The following is a 20,657-nucleotide window of genomic DNA, read 5'->3' as shown; positions in this document are numbered from 1 at the left end:
GCTTCCAAATGAGGGTGGTGCTTGGAATCATTGTTCTTCCTCTGTCAGCCATGGTTACCTGCAAGGAAACACGTGCCGTCATCATTGCTTTGCACAAAAAGGGCTTCACAGGCAAGGATATTGCTGCCAGTAAGATTGCACCTAAATCAACCATTTATAGGATCATCAAGAACTTCAAGGAGAGCGGTTCAATTGTTGTGAAGAAGGCTTCAGGGCGCCCAAGAAAGTCCAGCAAGCGCTAGGACCGTCTCCTAAAGTTGATTCAGCTGCGGGATCGGGGCACCACCAGTACAGAGCTTGCTCAGGAATGGCAGCAGGCAGGTGTGAGTGCATCTGCACGTACAGTGAGGCAAAGTCTTTTGGAGGATGGCCTGGTGTCAAGAAGGGCAGCAAAGAAGCCACTTCTCTCCAGAAAAATCATCAGGGACAGACTGATATTCTGCAAAAGGTACAGGGATTGGACCGCTGAGGACTGGGGTAAAGTCATTTTCTCTGATGAATCCCCTTTCTGATTGTTTGGGGCATCATGAAAAAAGCTTGTCCGGAGAAGACAAGGTGAGCGCTACCATCAGTCCTGTGTCATGCCAACAGTAAAGCATCCTGAGACCATTCATGTGTGGGGTTGCTTCTCAGCCACAGGAGCGGGCTCACTCACAATTTTGCCTAAAAACACAGGCATGAATAAAGAATGGTACCAACACATCCTCCGAGAGCAACTTCTCCCAACCATCCAGGAACAGTTTGATGATGAACAATGCCTTTTCCAGCACGATGGAGAACCTTGCCATGAGGCAAAAGTGATAACTAAGTGGCTCGGGGAAAAAAACATTGATATTTTGTGTCCATGGCCAGGAAACTCCCCAGACCTTAATCCCATTGAGAACTTGTGGTCAATCCTCAAGAGGCGGGTGGACAAATAAAACCCCACAAATTCTGACAAACTCCAAGCATTGATAATGCTAGAATGGGCTGCCATCAGTCCGGATGTGGCCCAGAAGTAAATTGACAGCATGCCAGGGAGGATTGCAGAGGTCTTGAAGGGTCAACACTGCAAATATTGACTCTTTGCATCAACTTCATGTAATTGTCAATAAAAGCCTTTGACACTTATGAAATGCTTGTAATTATACTTCAGTATTCCATAGTAAAATCTGACAAAAATACCTAAAGACACTGAAGCAGCAAACTTTGTGAAAATGAACATTTGTGTCATTCTCAAAACTTTTGTCCACGACTGTAGATGAAGGGGAGAAGACAGGTTAAAGAAGGATTTTTTTAAGCCTTGAGACAATTGAGACATGGATTGTGTATGTGTGACGTTCAGAGGGTGAATGGGCAGGACAAAATTAAGTGTCTTTGAATGGGATATGGTAGTGGGTAGTGGGTATGGTAGTGGGTATGGTAGTGGGTATGGTAGTGGGTATATTAGTGGGAATAGGTTAGACCAGCAGAAGTGAGGGTAGAGGCTGGGCAGGGTATATCCTGTCAGGAATAGGTTAGACCAGCAGAAGTGAGGGTAGAGGCTGGGCAGGGTATATCCTGTCAGGAATAGGTTAGACCAACTGAATTGAGGGTAGCGGCTGGGCAGGGCTGGGTATATCCTGTCAGGAATAGGTTAGACCAGCTGAAGTGAGGGTAGATGCTGGGCAGGGCTGGGTATATGTTTGGGATTGGGAAGCCTTCGGCTCAGGGGACAAGGGGTTTTGGGTATTTAAAGCGGCTTCACTTTTGTATAAAATCAATCCTTTACATTTCCCCCCCCCCCCCCCCCCAAAAAAAATAAACACGGACACAAAAAACTGTCCTGTTCTGGTCCCGTGTCTCTCTCTCCCTCTATCATCTTAGAGGTCCACTGTTTGCCTCTTAATGTCCCAGCCCCCCAGCCTCTTAATGTCCCCAGCCTCTTAATGTCCCTCAGCCTCTAACTCCAACAGAGAGGTTACAAAGTGTTCCAATGTCAACATCGTCCCCAGCCTCTTAATGTCCCAGCCCCCCAGCCTCTTAATGTCCCCAGCCTCTAACTCCAACAGAGAGGTTACAAAGTGTTCCAATGTCAACATCGTCCCCAGCCTCTTAATGTCCCAGCCTCTTAATGTCCCCAGCCTCTTAATGTCCCAGCCCCCCAGTCTCTTAATGTCCCCAGCCTCTTAATGTCCCAGCCCCCCAGCCTCTTAATGTCCCCAGCCTCTTAATGTCCCAGGCCCCCAGCCTCTTAATGTCCCCAGCCTCTTAATGTCCCAGGCCCCCAGCCTCTTAATGTCCCCAGCCTCTAACTCCAACAGAGAGGTTACATAATGGTTTGAATGAATGTTCGTTTTCTGTCGGACCAAAGGTTGTTCTGAATGAAGCACGTTGAACACTGTCTTCCTGTCTGTGAGGTTACACAGGTGCTGCTCACTGACTTCCTGTCTGTGAGGTTACACAGGCACTGCTCACTGTCTTCCTGTCTGTGAGGTTACACAGGTGCTGCTCACTGTCTTCCTGTCTGTGAGGTTACACAGGTGCTGCTCACTGTCTTCCTGTCTGTGAGGTTACACAGGTGCTGCTCACTGTCTTCCTGTATGTGAGGTTACACAGGTGCTGCTCACTGTCTTCCTGTCTGTGAGGTTACACAGGTGCTGCTCACTGACTTCCTGTCTGTGAGGTTACACAGGTGCTGCTCACTGTCTTCCTGTCTGTGAGGTTACACAGGTGTTGCTCACTGTCTTCCTGTCTGTGAGGTTACACAGGTGCTGCTCACTGTCTTCCTGTCTGTGAGGTTACACAGGTGCTGCTCACTGTCTTCCTGTCTGTGAGGTTACACAGGTGCTGCTCACTGTCTTCCTGTCTGTGAGGTTATGCAGGTACTGCTCACTGTCTTCCTGTCTATGAGGTTACACAGGTGCTGCTCACTGACTTCCTGTCTGTGAGGTTACGCAGGTGCTGCTCACTGTCTTCCTGTCTGTGAGGTTACACAGGTGCTGCTCACTGACTTCCTGTCTGTGAGGTTACACAGGTACTGCTCACTGACTTCCTGTCTGTGAGGTTACACAGGTGCTGCTCAGTGACTTCCTGTCTGTGAGGTTACACAGGTGCTGCTCACTGTCTTCCTGTCTGTGAGGTTACACAGGTGCTACTCACTGACTTCCTGTCTGCGAGGTTACGCAGGTGCTGCTCACTGACTTCCTGTCTGTGAGGTTACACAGGTGCTGCTCACTGTCTTCCTGTCTGTGAAGTTACACAGGTGCTGCTCACTGACTTCCTGTCTGTGAGGTTACGCAGGTGCTGCTCACTGTCTTCCTGTCTGAGGTTACACAGGTGCTGCTCACTGACTTCCTGTCTGTGAGGTTACGCAGGTGCTGCTCACTGTCTTCCTGTCTGTGATGTTACGCAGGTGCTGCTCACTGTCTTCCTGTCTGTGAGGTTACACAGGTGCTGCTCACTGACTTCCTGTCTGTGAGGTTACACAGGTGCTGCTCACTGTCTTCCTGTCTGTGAGATTACACAGGTGCTGCTCACTGACTTCCTGTCTGTGAGGTTACACAGGTGCTGCTCACTGACTTCCTGTCTGTGAGGTTACACAGGTGCTGCTCACTGTCGACACTCCTGAACACTGCCCTGCATCCTAGTAGGTGACTCAGACTGTGTCCCAAATGCACCCTATTTCCTAGTGCACTACTTTTGACCAGGACCGTGCACTGAGTCCTATAGGCCCTGGTCAGAAGCAGTGCACTGAGTCCTATAGGCCCTGGTCAGAAGCAGTGCACTGAGTCCTATAGGTCCTGGTCAGAAGTAGTGCACTGAGTCCTATAGGCCCTGGTCAGAAGCAGTGCACTGAGTCCTATAGGTCCTGGTCAGAAGCAGTGCACTGAGTCCTATAGGCCCTGGTCAGAAGCAGTGCACTGAGTCCTATAGGCCCTGGTCAGAAGCAGTGCACTGAGTCCTATAGGCCCTGGTCAGAAGCAGTGCACTGAGTCCTATAGGCCCTGGTCAGAAGCAGTGCACTGAGTCCTATAGGCCCTGGTCAGAAGCAGTGCACTGAGTCCTTATAGGCCCTGGTCAGAAGCAGTGTACTGAGTCCTATAGGCCCTGGTCAGAAGCAGTGCACTGAGTCCTATAGGCCCTGGTCAGAAGCAGTGCACTGAGTCCTATAGGCCCTGGTCAGAAGCAGTGCACTGAGTCCTATAGGCCCTGGTCAGAAGCAGTGCACTGAGTCCTATAGGCCCTGGTCAGAAGCAGTGCACTATAAAGGGTGCCAGTCGGGACACTCAGAGGAGGATGAAGTTTTCCTTAAACAATCAAAGGGAACCATTAAAAGACCAGTTTATGTCGTTGTCTTTAGACACTGATCTATGATCAGTTTTGCTTGTAAAACCCCTATTGGAAATGGGGAGGATAAGCTGATCCTGGATCTGTGATCTGAGTGAGGAGGATCCCTTCAGCCAGGTGGACACAGTGGCCACCATATACTGAAACCATTACATGCCTTTTAAATCCACCAGGGGTTACATGTACACACGTCAAGAGAATTGGAATGAAGCCAATGTTTCACTGACAGCCACTGATCAGGTGATTGGTTGATTGTTCAGGAGTCTAAAGCAGCGGCTAATGTCCTTCAAAAAGGTTCAAAGGTCAAAGCAGAACTTTACCTCAAGTAAACACATGCCAGACCAAAGCCTGTCAAACACATTCAATAGCAACTTCTTCTCTTCTTTCTCTTTCCCTATTTCCTTATTTCTTCTTCGTCTCTGTTTGGTGGTCTGTCCTTCAAAACATCCTCAGGGGAAAAATCCAAGGATTCTCTATTCCATTGTCTTCTCTCTCTCTCTCTCTCTCTATGTGTTCTCTCCCAAAGAGTTGAGTCCAGGAGAGGGGGATGTGAGAGGAGAGATGTGGCTTGGAGAGGGGGATGTGAGAGGAGAGATGGATGAAGGAGGAGAGGAGAGTCCAGGAGAGGGGGATGTGAGAGGAGAGATGTGGCTTGGAGAGGGGGATGTGAGAGGAGAGATGGATGAAGGAGGAGAGGAGAGGAGAGTCCAGGAGAGGGGGATGTGAGAGGAGAGATGGATGAAGGAGGAGAGGAGAGTCCAGGAGAGGGGGATGTGAGAGGAGAGATGGATGAAGGAGGAGAGGAGAGAAGAGTCCAGGAGAGAGGGATGTGAGAGGAGAGATGGATGAAGGAGGAGAGGAGAGTCCAGGAGAGGGGGATGTGAGAGGAGAGATGGATGAAGAAGGAGAGGAGAGTCCAGGAGAGGGGGATGTGAGAGGAGAGATGGATGAAGGAGGAGAGGAGAGTCCAGGAGAGGGGGATGTGAGAGGAGAGATGGATGAAGGAGGAGAGGAGAGTTGAGTCCAGGAGATGGGGATGTGAGAGGAGAGATGGATGAAGGAGGAGAGGAGAGTTGTGGCTTGGAGAGGGGGATGTGAGAGGAGAGATGGATGAAGGAGGAGAGGAGAGTTGTGGCTTGGAGAGGGGGATGTGAGAGGAGAGATGGATGAAGGAGGAGAGGAGAGTTGTGGCTTGGAGAGGGGGATGTGAGAGGAGAGTTGGATGAAGAGGAGAGTAGAGTTGAGTCCAGGACAGGGGGATGTGAGAGGAGAGTCCAGGAGAGGGTTGGTCAGTTTAGAGTTCAGGGGTCAGGGTTTGGGGATTGGAATGTTCCGTAGTTAAAGTTGAGAGAGGAGGAGGAGGAGTGTGTGTGTGTCTCTCTCCAGGTAAAGTCATCAGTCGTCCTCTTCAAAGTGTGTTCTCTGCAGAACCTTCACATGGCGCTCATAGATCTTCAGGGCGGGGCCTAATCTGATTGAGAGGCCTGTCAGGACATCGTTACGCTGCATCAGGAGGAGGGACTTCCCATCTATCTCCTGATTGGGTAGAGAGAGAGAGAGAGAGAGAGAGAGAGAGAGAGAGAGAGAGAGAGAGAGAGAGAGAGAGAATATATTTAGTTATAAAGTTATAATATAGTAGGTACACGAAGTAGTTACATAGTAAGTAGTTCTAGATAAGACACATAGTAGTTACCCAATACAGTAACGACACAGTAAATACAACAATGTCACACTGCTAAAGGGTTGTCAGGTGTGATTGCTGAATCTCTGATGATCCCTGATGTTCTGGAACCCTGCTGTCTGTCTCATCTCACCTGAGTCCTGAAGGCCTGTTCTGGAACATTGCTGTCTGTCTCATCTCACCTGAGTCCTGAAGGCCTGTTCTGGAACCCTGCTGTCTGTCTCATCTCACCTGAGTCCTGAAGGCCTGTTCTGGAACCCTGCTGTCTGTCTCATCTCACCTGAATCCTGAAGGCCTGTTCTGGAACCCTGCTGTCTGTCTCATCGCACCTGAGTCCTGAAGGCCTGTTCTGGAACCCTGCTGTCTGTCTCATCTCACCTGAGTCCTGAAGGCCTGTTCTGGAACCCTGCTGTCTGTCTCATCGCACCTGAGTCCTGAAGGCCTGTTCTGGAACCCTGCTGTCTGTCTCATCTCACCTGAGTCCTGAAGGCTAAGGCCTGTTCTGGAACCCTGCTGTCTGTCTCATCGCACCTGAGTCCTGAAGGCCTGTTCTGGAACCCTGCTGTCTGTCTCATCTCACCTGAGTCCTGAAGGCTAAGGCCTGTTCTGGAACCCTGCTGTCTGTCTCATCTCACCTGAATCCTGAAGGCCTGTTCTGGAACATTGCTGTCTGTCTCATCGCACCTGAGTCCTGAAGGCCTGTTCTGGAACCCTGCTGTCTGTCTCATCGCACCTGAGTCCTGAAGGCCTGTTCTGGAACCCTGCTGTCTGTCTCATCTCACCTGAATCCTGAAGGCTAAGGCCTGTTCTGGAACCCTGCTGTCTGTCTCATCTCACCTGAGTCCTGAAGGCCTGTTCTGGAACCCTGCTGTCTGTCTCATCTCACCTGAGTCCTGAAGGCTAAGGCCTGTTCTGGAACCCTGCTGTCTGTCTCATCTCACCTGAGTCCTGAAGGCCTGTTCTGGAACCCTGCTGTCTGTCTCATCTCACCTGAATCCTGAAGGCCTGTTCTGGAACCCTGCTGTCTGTCTCATCTCACCTGAGTCCTGAAGGCCTGTTCTGGAACCCTGCTGTCTGTCTCATCTCACCTGAGTCCTGAAGGCCGGTTCTGGAACCCTGCTGTCTGTCTCATCTCACCTGAGTCCTGAAGGCTAAGGCCTGTTCTGGAACCCTGCTGTCTGTCTCATCTCACCTGAGTCCTGAAGGCCTGTTCTGGAACCCTGCTGTCTGTCTCATCTCACCTGAATCCTGAAGGCCTGTTCTGGAACCCTGCTGTCTGTCTCATCTCACCTGAATCCTGAAGGCCTGTTCTGGAACCCTGCTGTCTGTCTCATCTCACCTGAATCCTGAAGGCCTGTTCTGGAACCCTGCTGTCTGTCTCATCTCACCTGAATCCTGAAGGCCTGTTCTGGAACCCTGCTGTCTGTCTCATCTCACCTGAGTCCTGAAGGCCTGTTCTGGAACCCTGCTGTCTGTCTCATCTCACCTGAGTCCTGAAGGCTAAGGCCTGTTCTGGAACCCTGCTGTCTGTCTCATCTCACCTGAGTCCTGAAGGCTAAGGCCTGTTCTGGAACCCTGCTGTCTGTCTCATCTCACCTGAGTCCTGAAGGCCTGTTCTGGAACCCTGCTGTCTGTCTCATCTCACCTGAATCCTGAAGGCCTGTTCTGGAACCCTGCTGTCTGTCTCATCTCACCTGAGTCCTGAAGGCCTGTTCTGGAACCCTGCTGTCTGTCTCATCTCACCTGAGTCCTGAAGGCTAAGGCCTGTTCTGGAACCCTGCTGTCTGTCTCATCTCACCTGAGTCCTGAAGGCTAAGGCCTGTTCTGGAACCCTGCTGTCTGTCTCATCTCACCTGAATCCTGAAGGCCTGCTGTCTGTCTCATCTCACCTGAGTCCTGAAGGCTAAGGCCTGTTCTGGAACATTGCTGTCTGTCTCATCTCACCTGAGTCCTGAAGGCCTGTTCTGGAACCCTGCTGTCTGTCTCATCGCACCTGAGTCCTGAAGGCCTGTTCTGGAACCCTGCTGTCTGTCTCATCGCACCTGAGTCCTGAAGGCTAAGGCCTGTTCTGGAACCCTGCTGTCTGTCTCATCTCACCTGAGTCCTGAAGGCCTGTTCTGGAACATTGTTGTCTGTCTCATCTCACCTGAGTCCTGAAGGCCTGTTCTGGAACCCTGCTGTCTGTCTCATCTCACCTGAGTACTGAAGGCCTGTTCTGGAAGCCTGCTGTCTGTCTTATCTCACCTGAGTCCTGAAGGCCTGTTCTGGAACATTGTTGTCTGTCTCATCTCACCTGAGTCCTGAAGGCCTGTTCTGGAACCCTGCTGTCTGTCTCATCTCACCTGAGTCCTGAAGGCCTGTTCTGGAAGCCTGCTGTCTGTCTCATCTCACCTGAATCCTGAAGGCCTGTTCTGGAACCCTGCTGTCTGTCTCATCTCACCTGAAGGCCTGTTCTGGAACCCTGCTCTCTGTCTCATCTCACCTGAGTCCTGAAGGCTAAGGCCTGTTCTGGAACCCTGCTGTCTGTCTCATCTCACCTGAGTCCTGAAGGCCTGCTGTCTGTCTCATCTCACCTGAGTCCTGAAGGCCTGTTCTGAACCCTGCTGTCTGTCTCATCTCACCTGAGTCCTGAAGGCCTGTTCTGGAAGCCTGCTGTCTGTCTCATCTCACCTGAAGGCCTGTTCTGGAACATTGCTGTCTGTCTCATCTCACCTGAGTCCTGAAGGCCTGTTCTGGAACCCTGCTGTCTGTCTCATCTCACCTGAGTCCTGAAGGCTAAGGCCTGTTCTGGAACCCTGCTGTCTGTCTCATCTCACCTGAGTCCTGAAGGCTAAGGCCTGTTCTGGAAACCCTGCTGTTGTGAAATAACAGACCACATCAGACACTGTCCAGTTGACTGGGTTTAGACTGCCCAGCTCAGACTTCACAAACCTAGAAAAAGAGGGGGGGGGGGGGGGGGGGGGGGGGGGGGGGGGGGGGAGAGAATTAAAGTGTTTGCAACTTGTAACTGTAATTTAGTTAAAGGGACTAGACTATACTTTCATGTTTCACACACACTGCATCTCCTACCTCCCTCATCCCATACACTCATCTGCTCCTCCCTCCCTCATCCCATACATTCATCTGCTCCTCCCTCCCTCATCCCATACATTCATCTGCTCCTCCCTCCCTCCCTCCCTCATCCCATACATTCATCTGCTCCTCCCTCCCTTCCTCCCTCATCCCATACACTCATCTGCTCCTCCCTCCCTCCTTCATCCCATACACTCATCTGCTCCTCCCTCCCTCCCTCATCCCATACACTCATCTGCTCCTCCCTCCCTCCCTCATCCCATACATTCATCTGCTCCTCCCTCCCTTCCTCCCTCATCCCATACACTCATCTGCTCCTCCCTCCCTCCTTCATCCCATACACTCATCTGCTCCTCCCTCCCTCCCTCATCCCATACACTCATCTGCTCCTCCCTCCCTCCCTCATCCCATACACTCATCTGCTCCTCCCTCCCTCCCTCATCCCATACATTCATCTGCTCCTCCCTCCCTTCCTCCCTCATCCCATACACTCATCTGCTCCTCCCTCCCTCCTTCATCCCATACATTCATCTGCTCCTCCCTCCCTTCCTCCCTCATCCCATACACTCATCTGCTCCTCCCTCCCTCCTTCATCCCATACACTCATCTGCTCCTCCCTCCCTCCCTCATCCCATACACTCATCTGCTCCTCCCCCCCTCCCTCATCCCATACACTCATCTGCTCCTCCCTTCCTCCTTCATCCCATACACTTATCTGCTCCTCCCTCCCACCCTCATCCCATACATTCATCTGCTCCTCCCTCCCTCCCTCATCCCATACACTCATCTGCTCCTCCCTCCCTCCCTCATCCCATACACTCATCTGCTCCTCCCTCCCTCCCTCCCTCCCTCATCCCATACACTCATCTGCTCCTCCCTCCCTCCCTCATCCCATACACTCATCTGCTCCTCCCTCCCTCCCTCATCCCATACACTAATCTGCTCCTCCCTCCCTCATCCCATACACTCATCTGCTCCTCCCTCCCTCCTTCATCCCATACACTCATCTGCTCCTCCCTCCCTCCCTCATCCCATACACTCATCTGCTCCTCCCTCCCTCCCTCATCCCATACACTCATCTGCTCCTCCCTCCCTCCCTCCCTTCCTCCCTCATCCCATACACTCATCTGCTCCTCCCTCCCTCCCTCATCCCATACATTCATCTGCTCCTCCCTCCCTCCCTCATCCCATACACTCATCTGCTCCTCCCTCCCTCCCTCATCCCATACACTCATCTGCTCATCCCTTCCTCCTTCATCCCATACACTCATCTGCTCCTCCCTCCCTCCTTCATCCCATACACTCATCTGCTCCTCCCTCCCTCATCCCATACACTCATCTGCTCCTCTCTCCCTCCTTCATCCCATACATTCATCTGCTCCTCCCTCCCTCATCCCATACACTCATCTGCTCCTCCCTCCCTCCTTCATCCCATACACTCATCTGCTCCTCCCTCCCTTCCTCCCTCATCCCATACACTCACCTGCTCCTTCCTCACTCCTTCATCCCATACACTCACCTGCTCCTCCCTCCCTCATCCCATACACTCATCTGCTCCTCCCTCCCTCCCTCCATCGCATACACTCATCTGCTCCTCCCTCTCTCCTTCATCCCATACACTCATCTTCTCCTCCCTCATCCCATACACTCATCTGCTCCTCCCTCCCTCCCTCATCCCATACATTCATCTGCTCCTCCCTCCCTCATCCAATACACTCATCTGCTCCTCTCTCCCTCCTTCATCCCATACACTCATCTGCTCCTCCCTCCCTCCTTCATCCCATACACTCATCTGCTCCTCCCTCCCTTCCTCCCTCATCCCATACACTCACCTGCTCCTTCCTCACTCCTTCATCCCATACACTCACCTGCTCCTCCCTCCCTCCTTCATCCCATACACTCATCTGCTCCTCCCTCCCTCCTTCATCCCATACACTCATCTGCTCCTCCCTCCCTCCCTCATCCCATACACTCATCTGCTCCTCCCTCCCTTCCTCCCTCATCCCATACACTCACCTGCTCCTCCCTCACTCCTTCATCCCATACACTCATCTGCTCCTCCCTCCCTCCCTCATCCCATACACTCATCTGCTCCTCCCTCCTTCATCCCATACACTCATCTGCTCCTCCCTCCCTCCTTCATCCCATACACTCATCTGCTCCTCCCTCCCTCCCTCATCCCATACACTCACCTGCTCCTCCCTCCCTCATCCCATACACTCATCTGCTCCTCCCTCCCTACCTCATCCCATACACTCACCTGCTCCTCCCTCCTTCATCCCATACACTCACCTGCTCCTCCCTCCCTCATCCCATACACTCATCTTCTCCTCCCTCCCTCCCTCACTCCCTCCCTCCCTCCCTTCATCCCCTTAACTCATCTGCTCCTCCCTCCCTCCCTCCCTCCATCCCATACACTCATCTTCTCCTCCCTCCCTCCTCCCATACACTCATCTGCTCCTCCCTCCCTCCTTCATCCCATACACTCATCTGCTCCTCCCTCCCTCCCTCCCTCCCTCCATCCCCTTAACTCATCTGCTCCTCCCTCCCTCCCTCCCTCCCTCCCTCCCTCCCTCCCTCCCTCCCTCCCTCCCTCCCTCCCTCCATCCCATACACTCATCTTCTCCTCCCTCCCTCCTCCCATACACTCATCTGCTCCTCCCTCCCTCCCTCCCACACTCATCTTCTCCTCCCTCCCTCATCCCATACACTCATCTTCTCCTCCCTCCCTCTTCCCATACACTCATCTGCTCCTCCCTCCCTCCCTCCATCGCATACACTCATCTGCTCCTCCCTCCCTCATCCCATACACTCATCTGCTCCTCCCTCCCTCATCCCATACACTCTTCTGCTCCTCCCTCATCCCTCTTTCCTCCAGCTCACTCAGACTTCCTCATTTACTCATCTCTCATTCATGTGAAATATATTGACTCTCCTTGCTTCATTCATCCCCTCTGTCTCTCATCTGCTCCTCCCTTCTCTCTCTCCTCCTACCTCCTTCCCACCCTCTCTCTCTCTCTCTCTCTCTGAGGTGATACTCACACTCCTCCGTTCATCCCTCTCTCCTCTGCCAGGCCAGAGTCTCTAGGTGAGGCGGTGGGAGTGAGGAGACAGGAGGACACACCCACCTCTGTCTTACAGGCCGAACCTGCTGGAACGGAGGAGAGGGGTTAGCACTGCACACACACACAGAGGGGTTAGCACTGCACACACACAGAGGGGTTAGCACTGCACACACACAGAGGGGTTAGCACTGCACACACACAGAGGGGTTAGCACTGCACACACACAGAGGGGTTAGCACTGCACACACACAGAGGGTTTAGCACTGCACACACACAGAGGGGTTAGCACTGCACACACACAGAGGGGTTAGCACTGCACACACACAGAGGGGTTAGGAATACACACACACAGAGGGGTTAGCACTGCACACACACAGAGGGGTTAGCACTGCACACACACAGAGGGGTTAGCACTGCACACACACAGAGGGGTTAGGAATACACACACACAGAGGGGTTAGCACTGCACACACACAGAGGGGTTAGCACTGCACACACACAGAGGGGTTAGCACTGCACACACACAGAGGGGTTAGCACTGCACACACACAGAGGGGTTAGCGCTGCACACACACAGAGGGGTTAGCGCTGCACACACACAGAGGGGTTAGCACTGCACACACACAGAGGGGTTAGCACTGCACACACACAGAAGGGTTAACACTGCACACACACAGAGGGGTTAGCACTGCACACACACACACACACACACACACACACAGAGGGGTTAGCACCGCACACACACAGAGGGGTTAACACTGCACACACACAGAGGGGTTAGCACTGCACACACACAGAGGGGTTAGCACTGCACACACACACACACACACAGAGGGGTTAGCACTGCACACACACAGAGGGGTTAGCACCGCACACACACAGAGGGGTTAGCACTGCACACACACAGGGGGATTAGCACTGCACACACACAGAGGGGTTAGGAATACACACACAGAGAGGGGTTAACACTGCACACACACAGAGGGGTTAACACTGCACACACACAGAGGGGTTAGCACTGCACACACACACACAAAGGGGTTAACACTGCACACACACACACAGGGATTAGCACTGCACACACACAGAGGGGTTAGCACTGCACACACACAGAGGGGTTAGCACTGCACACACACAGAGGGGTTAACACTGCACACACACACACAGAGGGGTTAGCACTGCACACACACAGAGGGGTTAGCACTGCACACGTATGAACATGCACTCCCACACACTCAGGCGTTGTAAAGCAGAACTCACAGTTGTGGTTGTGGACAGAGGAAGTGTGGCTCTCTCTCTCTGACTGTACCACATTCTGATCCTGAGAGAGAGAGAGAGAGAGAGAGAGACTAACTATTTGCACATTGTTACAACACTGTATATAGTCATAATGACATTTGAAATGTCTTTATTACTTTGGAACTTTTGTGAGTGTAATGTTTACTGTTCATTTTTTATTGTTTATTTCACTTTTGTTTATTATCTATTTAACTTGCTTTGGCACTGTTAATATATGTTTCCCATGCCAATAAAGCCCTTGAATTGAGAGAGACAGACAGAGAGAGACAGGCAGAGGGAGACAGACAGAGAGAGGGAGACAGAGGGAGACAGACAGACAGAGACAGACAGAGACAGACAGAGGGAGACAGACAGAGAGAGGGAGACAGAGGGAGACAGACAGACAGAGACAGACAGAGACAGACAGAGGGAGACAGAGGGACAGACAGACAGAGAGAGGGAGACAGAGAGAGACAGACAAAGAGAGACAGACAGAGGGAGACAGAGAGAGACAGACAGAGGGAGACAGAGGGAGACAGACAGAGAGAGACAGACAGAGAGACAGACAGAGGGAGACAGACAGAGGGAGACAGACAGAGGGAGACAGACAGACAGAGAGAGACAGACAGAGAGAGACGGACAGAGGGAGACAGACAGAGGGAGACAGACAGAGGGAGACAGACACAGAGAGAGACAGAGGGAGACAGACAGAAAGAGACAGACAGAGGGAGACAGACAGAGAGAGACAGACAGCGGGAGGGAGACAGAGAGAGAGAGACAGACAGAGGGAGACAGACAGAGGGAGACAGACAGAGGGAGACAGACAGAGGGAGACAGACAGACGGAGACAGACAGACGGAGACAGATAGAGGGAGACAGAGGGAGACAGACAGAGGCAGACAGACAGAGGGAGACAGAGAGAGACAGACAGAGGGAGACAGACAGAGGCAGACAGAGGGAGACAGACAGAGGGAGACAGACAGAGGGAGACAGGCAGAGGGAGACAGACAGAGGGAGACAGACAGAGTGATTTTCCCAGGAAATGACTCAATATGAAAAAGGGAAATCAAAAGCAAGAAACAGAAACAGAGACAAATACATAGAAAGATGTGAAGGGGAAGCCTGTACCTGTGTGTCTGTGTGTATCTGCTCTGGAGAGACCGTATTGGTTGTGTGTTCCGGTTGTTTGTCCTCCTGCTTCACCCCCGCCTGTCCCTCAGAACCTCCAGTGATGTCATCACCATTCCTGGGTTCCGTTTCCATGGGAACCGGGGCAGGGCAAGTCCCCCCCTTAGAACCCTCCTCACCCCCTGAGGTTTGGGTGTCACTCTGCCCCCCATCCTCAGCATCCCCTGTTCCCTTCTCCTCTTCATCCTCCTCCTCCTCTCCACTCTCTGTCTCCATTGGCTCCTCCTCTTTCACCTCCTAGGAAGACAGAGAGAGGGGTGGGAGGGTTCAGAGAGAGAGAATTCAGTTGCGGGTTTTACAGTTTCAGCATAGTAAGAATGAACAGATCAGAGTTAACAGAGTAAGAAAGGAATATGTGAAATACAGTCAGACATGTCTTTATTTTCAGGAAACAGGCTACATAACTAGGTAGGCAACAGTCGCTCACTCGTTTAACGTATAGCGGCGAAATAGGCTGAATCATACTTTGACGCGCGCATGTTTGTTCCTCTCTCTCCCTCCCTACATTACTGCGACCTCTTTTGTCCACTGGTTCATTACAGACAGGCAGCGCGGCTCGAGTTAGGCGCAGACGGCGCGTCCTTTGTAATGACCCAGGCAGCAACCGGCTGCATCGACAGCGCTAGACCCGCCACAACAGTCCCGTGTTCGGCTTAAATACACGCACTGCCCGCTCGGTTTTACAATCAATATAACATTTCATGAGAGAATCAGTGCGTCTTGCTTGGTGACTGGGTGTGCATATGGCTACAGTTACATGACAGAGAGAGAGAGCATGCGTTTGTTCCGTTAAAAAAGGTAGCCGCCTAGAAAGGGCGTAATGAGGAACGAAACATGAGAGATAGAGGCGGGGATAGAGGGAGAGAGAAAAGAACGGAACTAAGAAGATTATAACGGGGGGGGGGGGACAAGCTGCTGTGATGCGAATACAGCCTTGGCGCAGACAGACTTTCCGACGTGGAAAGCATGCTTTCATTTTCACAAACTATTCCACCGAATTAACCACGTAACGCCCCCGTCCGTACGTATGTCTGCATAATGTACAGCCAGCTAGACACAGTCTATGATATAGGGACGGTAGCCTATAGCCGAACTTTCACCGCGTCAAACACAGAGAAACCACTACAGCGCATTATGGTCGCCCTCTCTCGACGTGCTCCTGTGTGTGCGGTGAGTCTGGAACAAGAGAAGCGAGCGGACGAGAGAGCGCTGTTGAAAGCCCGCACATTTTGTGCTGCCTGGATGGCAGTGGAGCCCTACAGGAAACAGCGAGCAGGCAGCAAGACACAGTTGCGTGTCGAGGACAAAAAAATCAGGATGTCTGTTCTGCAAGCGCACTGGTTCACGTTACCATTGGCTACCGTTCACACAAAACACACCAGCCCAGAAACGTCATTTTAAACCCAAGATTAATGTAGGGCAAATGATAGATTTGCCTTCAGAATAGTTTTTACATGCGATTTAGCTGATTTAGGCTGAATGAGAGAGAATCTGGGATTACATCCAGGGAGAAAAGAGAAAGACATCTGATATCTTGATCATTAATTAATAAGCAGACAGGGTGTAGTGAGTCTGTTCTGCTCTTCCTCTCTCTGTGTAGTCTATAGGACGTGTTGGAAATATTAAGTTACCTTTTTCCCAATGTGCTTATCCTGCAGTGCGCTCTTCAGCAGTCTGTTAGCGGGGCCGGGTGGCTTCGCTGGGGTTGGCGCTGCCTCCACTCCCCTCACCGGGAGAGTGATGTTCCCACACCGGGTCCTCCGCAGCCGACCTCTCGCCACCTCTCTCTCCAGAACCACCTTGACCCTGTTGCGGGTCAGCTTACCCTCAGATGAGAGGCCGTCTTGGCTGGTCAGGTAACCCAGGATCTCCTTCAGTCCCAGTGGCTTGTGGCCCCCGCGGGTCTCCCCTCTTAACGCGGAGGCTCGGTTCTGCTCGGCTAGTCTGCGGACGGAGGCGATCAGTCTTTCGCCCAAATCCGAGCTGGTTTGCCCGCTGCCCCCGAACCCCGGATTCCCCTCACCTCGTCCGGCCCGGAGTTTGGGTTTGACAGGTGGGGATTCTGGCTGAAGCTGTTTCGGCCGCAGGAGGTGGCTGTTGCTGCTGGAACTTGAACTGGCGCTTCCCTGGCTCATTTTATTTTCCGTTTCAGCAGCAACACCGACGCAGCTACTGCTGCCCTCCTGCCCCGTCGTCTCCACCCCACCTCCTCCACCCCAGACCCCCTTTGCTTTGCTCGGAGCGCCGCTCCCATCTTGGCCCGGTTTTGTTTCGTGGTTGCCGGCCAAAGCACTGCTGCCACCCCCCTCCTGATCTCCTCCTCCTCTTTCTCCTAATCTCTTGTCTTTTGACGCACTTGCTTTCCCACTGCAGCCTCTCCCGGCAGCACAGCCCGTTTCGCCACAACCCGGGCAGTAGCCAGGGCCGTTTCCGCTATTCAGTGGAAAAAGCTTTTGTTTTTTCTCGGAGGTGATACCCGGGGTTTCGGGCCGGGGGTCCGGGCACTCACTCGGCTCGGAGACAGAATCCTCCTCTCGGTCCCGGCTCTCCACCTCCTCTAGGTCGGTAAAGCTGTGCGCGCTGTCCCCGTTGTTGTTCAAACTGGAGTGTTTGGCTTGCTCTCCCTCCACCTCCCTACCGCCGCCGCTACCCGGCGTGAAGTCACTCTTCTTTCGACTCTTTCTCTGCACCTTCGCCGCATTCCTGTAGGATATGGAGCCCTTGTAGCTAACTTTGAGCACTGTTTGCTCCTGGATCAGTTTCTCCAGTTCCTCTCGGGTTCTGTCTGGATCCGAGCCGTGTCTTCTCCGGACCATACGACATATTCTCTCAAGGTCCGGTCGGGCTTTCCGTGAGCGTAGAGAGTCGATGGTCTCGAGGATCCAGTCCCGGTACTTGGATTCGGACATTGTTGTTGTTGTTGTTTTCCCGGCGGTTGAGTTTGGGTTTGGCCGAGTGCGTCTTTTCTCTCTTGTTGTTTCTGAAGTGACGCTGTAAGTCGCTCTCCTATACCGACCCAGCGCGAGCAGAGAGCGAGCCCGGCAGAGCGGAGAGTGAACAACGGAAGGCTCGATGTGCGCATGCGTTGGCCACATTGTGCGCTTAAGGTGGACCGACGAAGATGGCGTCCCCTTCAGTTCACCCACAGCAGACATACGCGGACGGCAGTTTATTTAAGGTAGAGTTTTTTTCTTTTTTCTGCGTATCTCAAGCACATCGCTCTTTGTTCACATTCCCGCTGCTTTTGGGAAACGCGAACACGCTTTATTGGTTGTAATACATACACAGATTTGGAAATGGTATTATTTTGGATTTCTGCATATGAACACGTCTTAGGTGGGTCTCTCCAGAGTCCAGACTAAAGAACCAACAGTTGTCTGCATGACTGCATTGGGAGACGATGCCTCTAGGCTAAACGGTCTTACAGGAAACGCGTCTCATAGACCTACACAGAGTCTGTTCGTCTCTAATTAAATATACAAGATGGATTGAATAGGTGTGTGTTTGTCAGTCCCCAATAGTTTTAAAGTGAGTTTATAGGCTATGTCAGTGGTTTTCAAACCTCTCCTCAGGGAGCCCCAGTCAGTCCACATATTTGATCTGTTCTACAGTTAGCGTACCAAGGTCAACTAGTTCAGGGCTTCAACAAAGTGGTGAAATGTCTGGGGGTCCACAACGAGAGGTTTGGGAGAAAAAAAAACTGGTGCTATATCACGCAAACAAACAGCACACACAATCCCTTGTGTTGGTCATTTTAACAAGTAAAACTTTATTGTACCGATACTCAAGTTGCAAAATATGACACTTTGTGTTTTCCTGTTTTTCTTTTCATGTGGTGGTATTAGACAGTGTCTTTAAACACCTCCCTTTGCAGTGCTGAGGATCCTATTGGGCTGCTACAGTCCCGAACTTTCCACAAATTCTCAGTTTTCCCAGAAATCCTGGTGGAAGGAGTCCCGGAGTTCCTGCTTATTCCCCTCGTATTTCCAGGAATCTTCCAGCCAGGATTTGTGTAAAACCAGGGGAATTTAGAATTGTGCGACTCCAGTCATATGGTTTAAAAAGACGTCAGGCCTTATGTATTTTCCTAGAAAGTGCAACAGTATGTATATAGTACATATATATATATACACCAGCATTGTGCCTGTCCACGGCTGAGAGGGAGGATGACATAGAAATACATTGAGGAGACTGTGATGGAGGGGATACACAGCTGTCCACGGGTACGTCCCAAATGGAACACTGTGCCCTACTTAGTGCCCTACTCTTGACCAGAGAGATCTATAGGCCTGGGTCAAAAGTAGTGCACTAAGTAGGGAATATGGTGCCATTTGGGACGCGCCCTGTGATTATTAGGCGACGGAACACGACATTAAAGAGTAGAAGAGAATGTGGAATTGTATTCAAAGGAGAAGAGTGTCAAGACAATGTCATTACAATAGTACTAATGACAATATAATGGTATTTTCAAACCTGGACAACGGAGTCAGAGAATGTAATGACACCTTTCTAATACAAGATGTTAAATGAGTTGAGATGTGTTTAACGTGAGAATGAGTAAACTACGAGGCTGGATTTGACAGAAGGAATGAGTTGAGACGTGTTTAACGTGAGAATGAGTAAACTACGAGGCCTGATTTGACAGAAGGAATGAGTTGAGACGTGTTTAACGTGAGAATGAGTAAACTACGAGGCCTGATTTGACAGAAGGAATGAGTTGAGACGTGTTTAACGTGAGAATGAGTAAACTACGAGGCCTGATTTGACAGAAGGAATGGGTTGAGACGTGTTTAACGTGAGAATGAGTAAACTACGAGGCCTGATTTGACAGAAGGAATGAGTTGAGATGTGTTTAACGTGAGAATGAGTAAACTACGAGGCCTGATTTGAGAAAAGGAATGAGTTGAGACGTGTTTAACGTGAGAATGAGTAAACTACGAGGCCTGATTTGACAGAAGGAATGCAGGTCATTAAGAAGGCAGAACATGCACTGGTTCCACGACGCTCCGTTGATAAGAGCATCACGACACGAGAGGTTCAATTCCCGCTGGGCACACCCAGACAACAGAACCCCTGACCGTCGCTTTGGAAAGAAGCATCTGCTATGTGCCTTATTATTATTATTAATCTGAACGGAACAAGTGTCAAGACAGAAGTGTACAGTTGAGTGTATGTATTAACACAAGGACAGGAAGAACACACCAGACTGGGGGGGGGGGGTGTGTGTTAGCGCAGAGTATTGTGTGTTTGTCCCAAATGGCACCCTATTCCCTTTAGAGTGCACTACTTTTGACCAGAGCCAATAGGGTTCTGGTGAAAAGTAGTGCACTATTTAGGGAACAGGGGGCCATTCAGAACAAATACCAGTATGTGTGGAGCAATATGCTAGCCTAGTACATATGAGACAGTTGTTACAGAGACAGGTGCCTGTCCCAATATGGTAGTTAGGAGACAGTTGTTACAGAGAATGGCCCTGTCCCAATATGGTAGTTAGGAGACAGTTTTTAAAGAGAATGGCCCTGTCCCAATATGGTAGTTAGGAGACAGTTGTTACAGAGACAGGTGCCTGTCCCAATATGGTAGTTAGGAGACAGTTGTTACAGAGACAGGTGCCTGTCCCAATATGGTAGTTAGGAGACAGTTGTTACAGAGACAGGTGCCTGTCCCAATATGGTAGTTAGGAGACAGTTGTTACAGAGACAGGTGCTGCCCCAATATGGTAGTTAGGAGACAGTTGTTACAGAGACAGGTGCCTGTCCCAATATGGTAGCTAGGAGACAGTTGTTACAGAGACATGTGCCTGTCCCAATATGGTAGCTAGGAGACAGTTGTTACAGAGACATGTGCCTGTCCCAATATGGTAGCTAGGAGACAGTTGTTACAGAGAATGGCCCTGTCCCAATATGGTAGCTAGGAGACAGTTGTTACAGAGACAGGTGCCTGTCCCAATATGGTAGCTAGGAGACAGTTGTTACAGAGACAGGTGCCTGTCCCAATATGGTAGCTAGGAGACAGTTGTTACAGAGACAGGTGCCTGTCCCAATATGGTAGCTAGGAGACAGTTG

The 20,657-nt window shown here is 51.4% G+C and overlaps 1 protein-coding gene across 3 annotated transcripts; it reads right to left on the bottom strand.

Moving 5' to 3' along the window:
• Positions 1–5,478: 5,478 nt before the first annotated feature.
• Positions 5,479–17,676, bottom strand: samd1b (sterile alpha motif domain containing 1b). 3 transcript variants are annotated; one of them, XR_005036815.1, is made up of 7 exons: positions 16,224–17,676; positions 14,533–14,829; positions 13,387–13,447; positions 12,104–12,209; positions 8,751–8,920; positions 6,750–6,826; positions 6,546–6,583 (listed from the first exon to the last, which is right to left on the bottom strand). XR_005036815.1 is itself a non-coding variant. In XM_036948966.1 (6 exons), the coding sequence occupies exons 1-6, from the start codon at positions 17,499–17,501 to the stop codon at positions 5,704–5,706; spliced, it is 1,998 nt and encodes a 665-aa protein (XP_036804861.1). In that variant the 5' UTR covers positions 17,502–17,673; the 3' UTR covers positions 5,479–5,703. The 3 variants fall into 3 exon arrangements, 2 of the variants coding, with proteins under 2 accessions (XP_036804861.1, XP_036804862.1); XM_036948966.1 differs by lacking the exons at positions 6,546–6,583; positions 6,750–6,826 and adding an exon at positions 5,479–5,844 and having other exon boundaries at positions 8,806–8,920; positions 16,224–17,673; XM_036948967.1 differs by lacking the exon at positions 6,546–6,583 and having other exon boundaries at positions 6,680–6,826.
• Positions 17,677–20,657: the final 2,981 nt, after the last annotated feature.

This window comes from Oncorhynchus mykiss, chromosome 17 (genome assembly GCF_013265735.2).
Source record: "Oncorhynchus mykiss isolate Arlee chromosome 17, USDA_OmykA_1.1, whole genome shotgun sequence".
In the NCBI taxonomy this organism is placed as follows: domain Eukaryota; kingdom Metazoa; phylum Chordata; class Actinopteri; order Salmoniformes; family Salmonidae; genus Oncorhynchus; species Oncorhynchus mykiss.
This window is presented reverse-complemented; position numbering and strand designations above follow the sequence as displayed.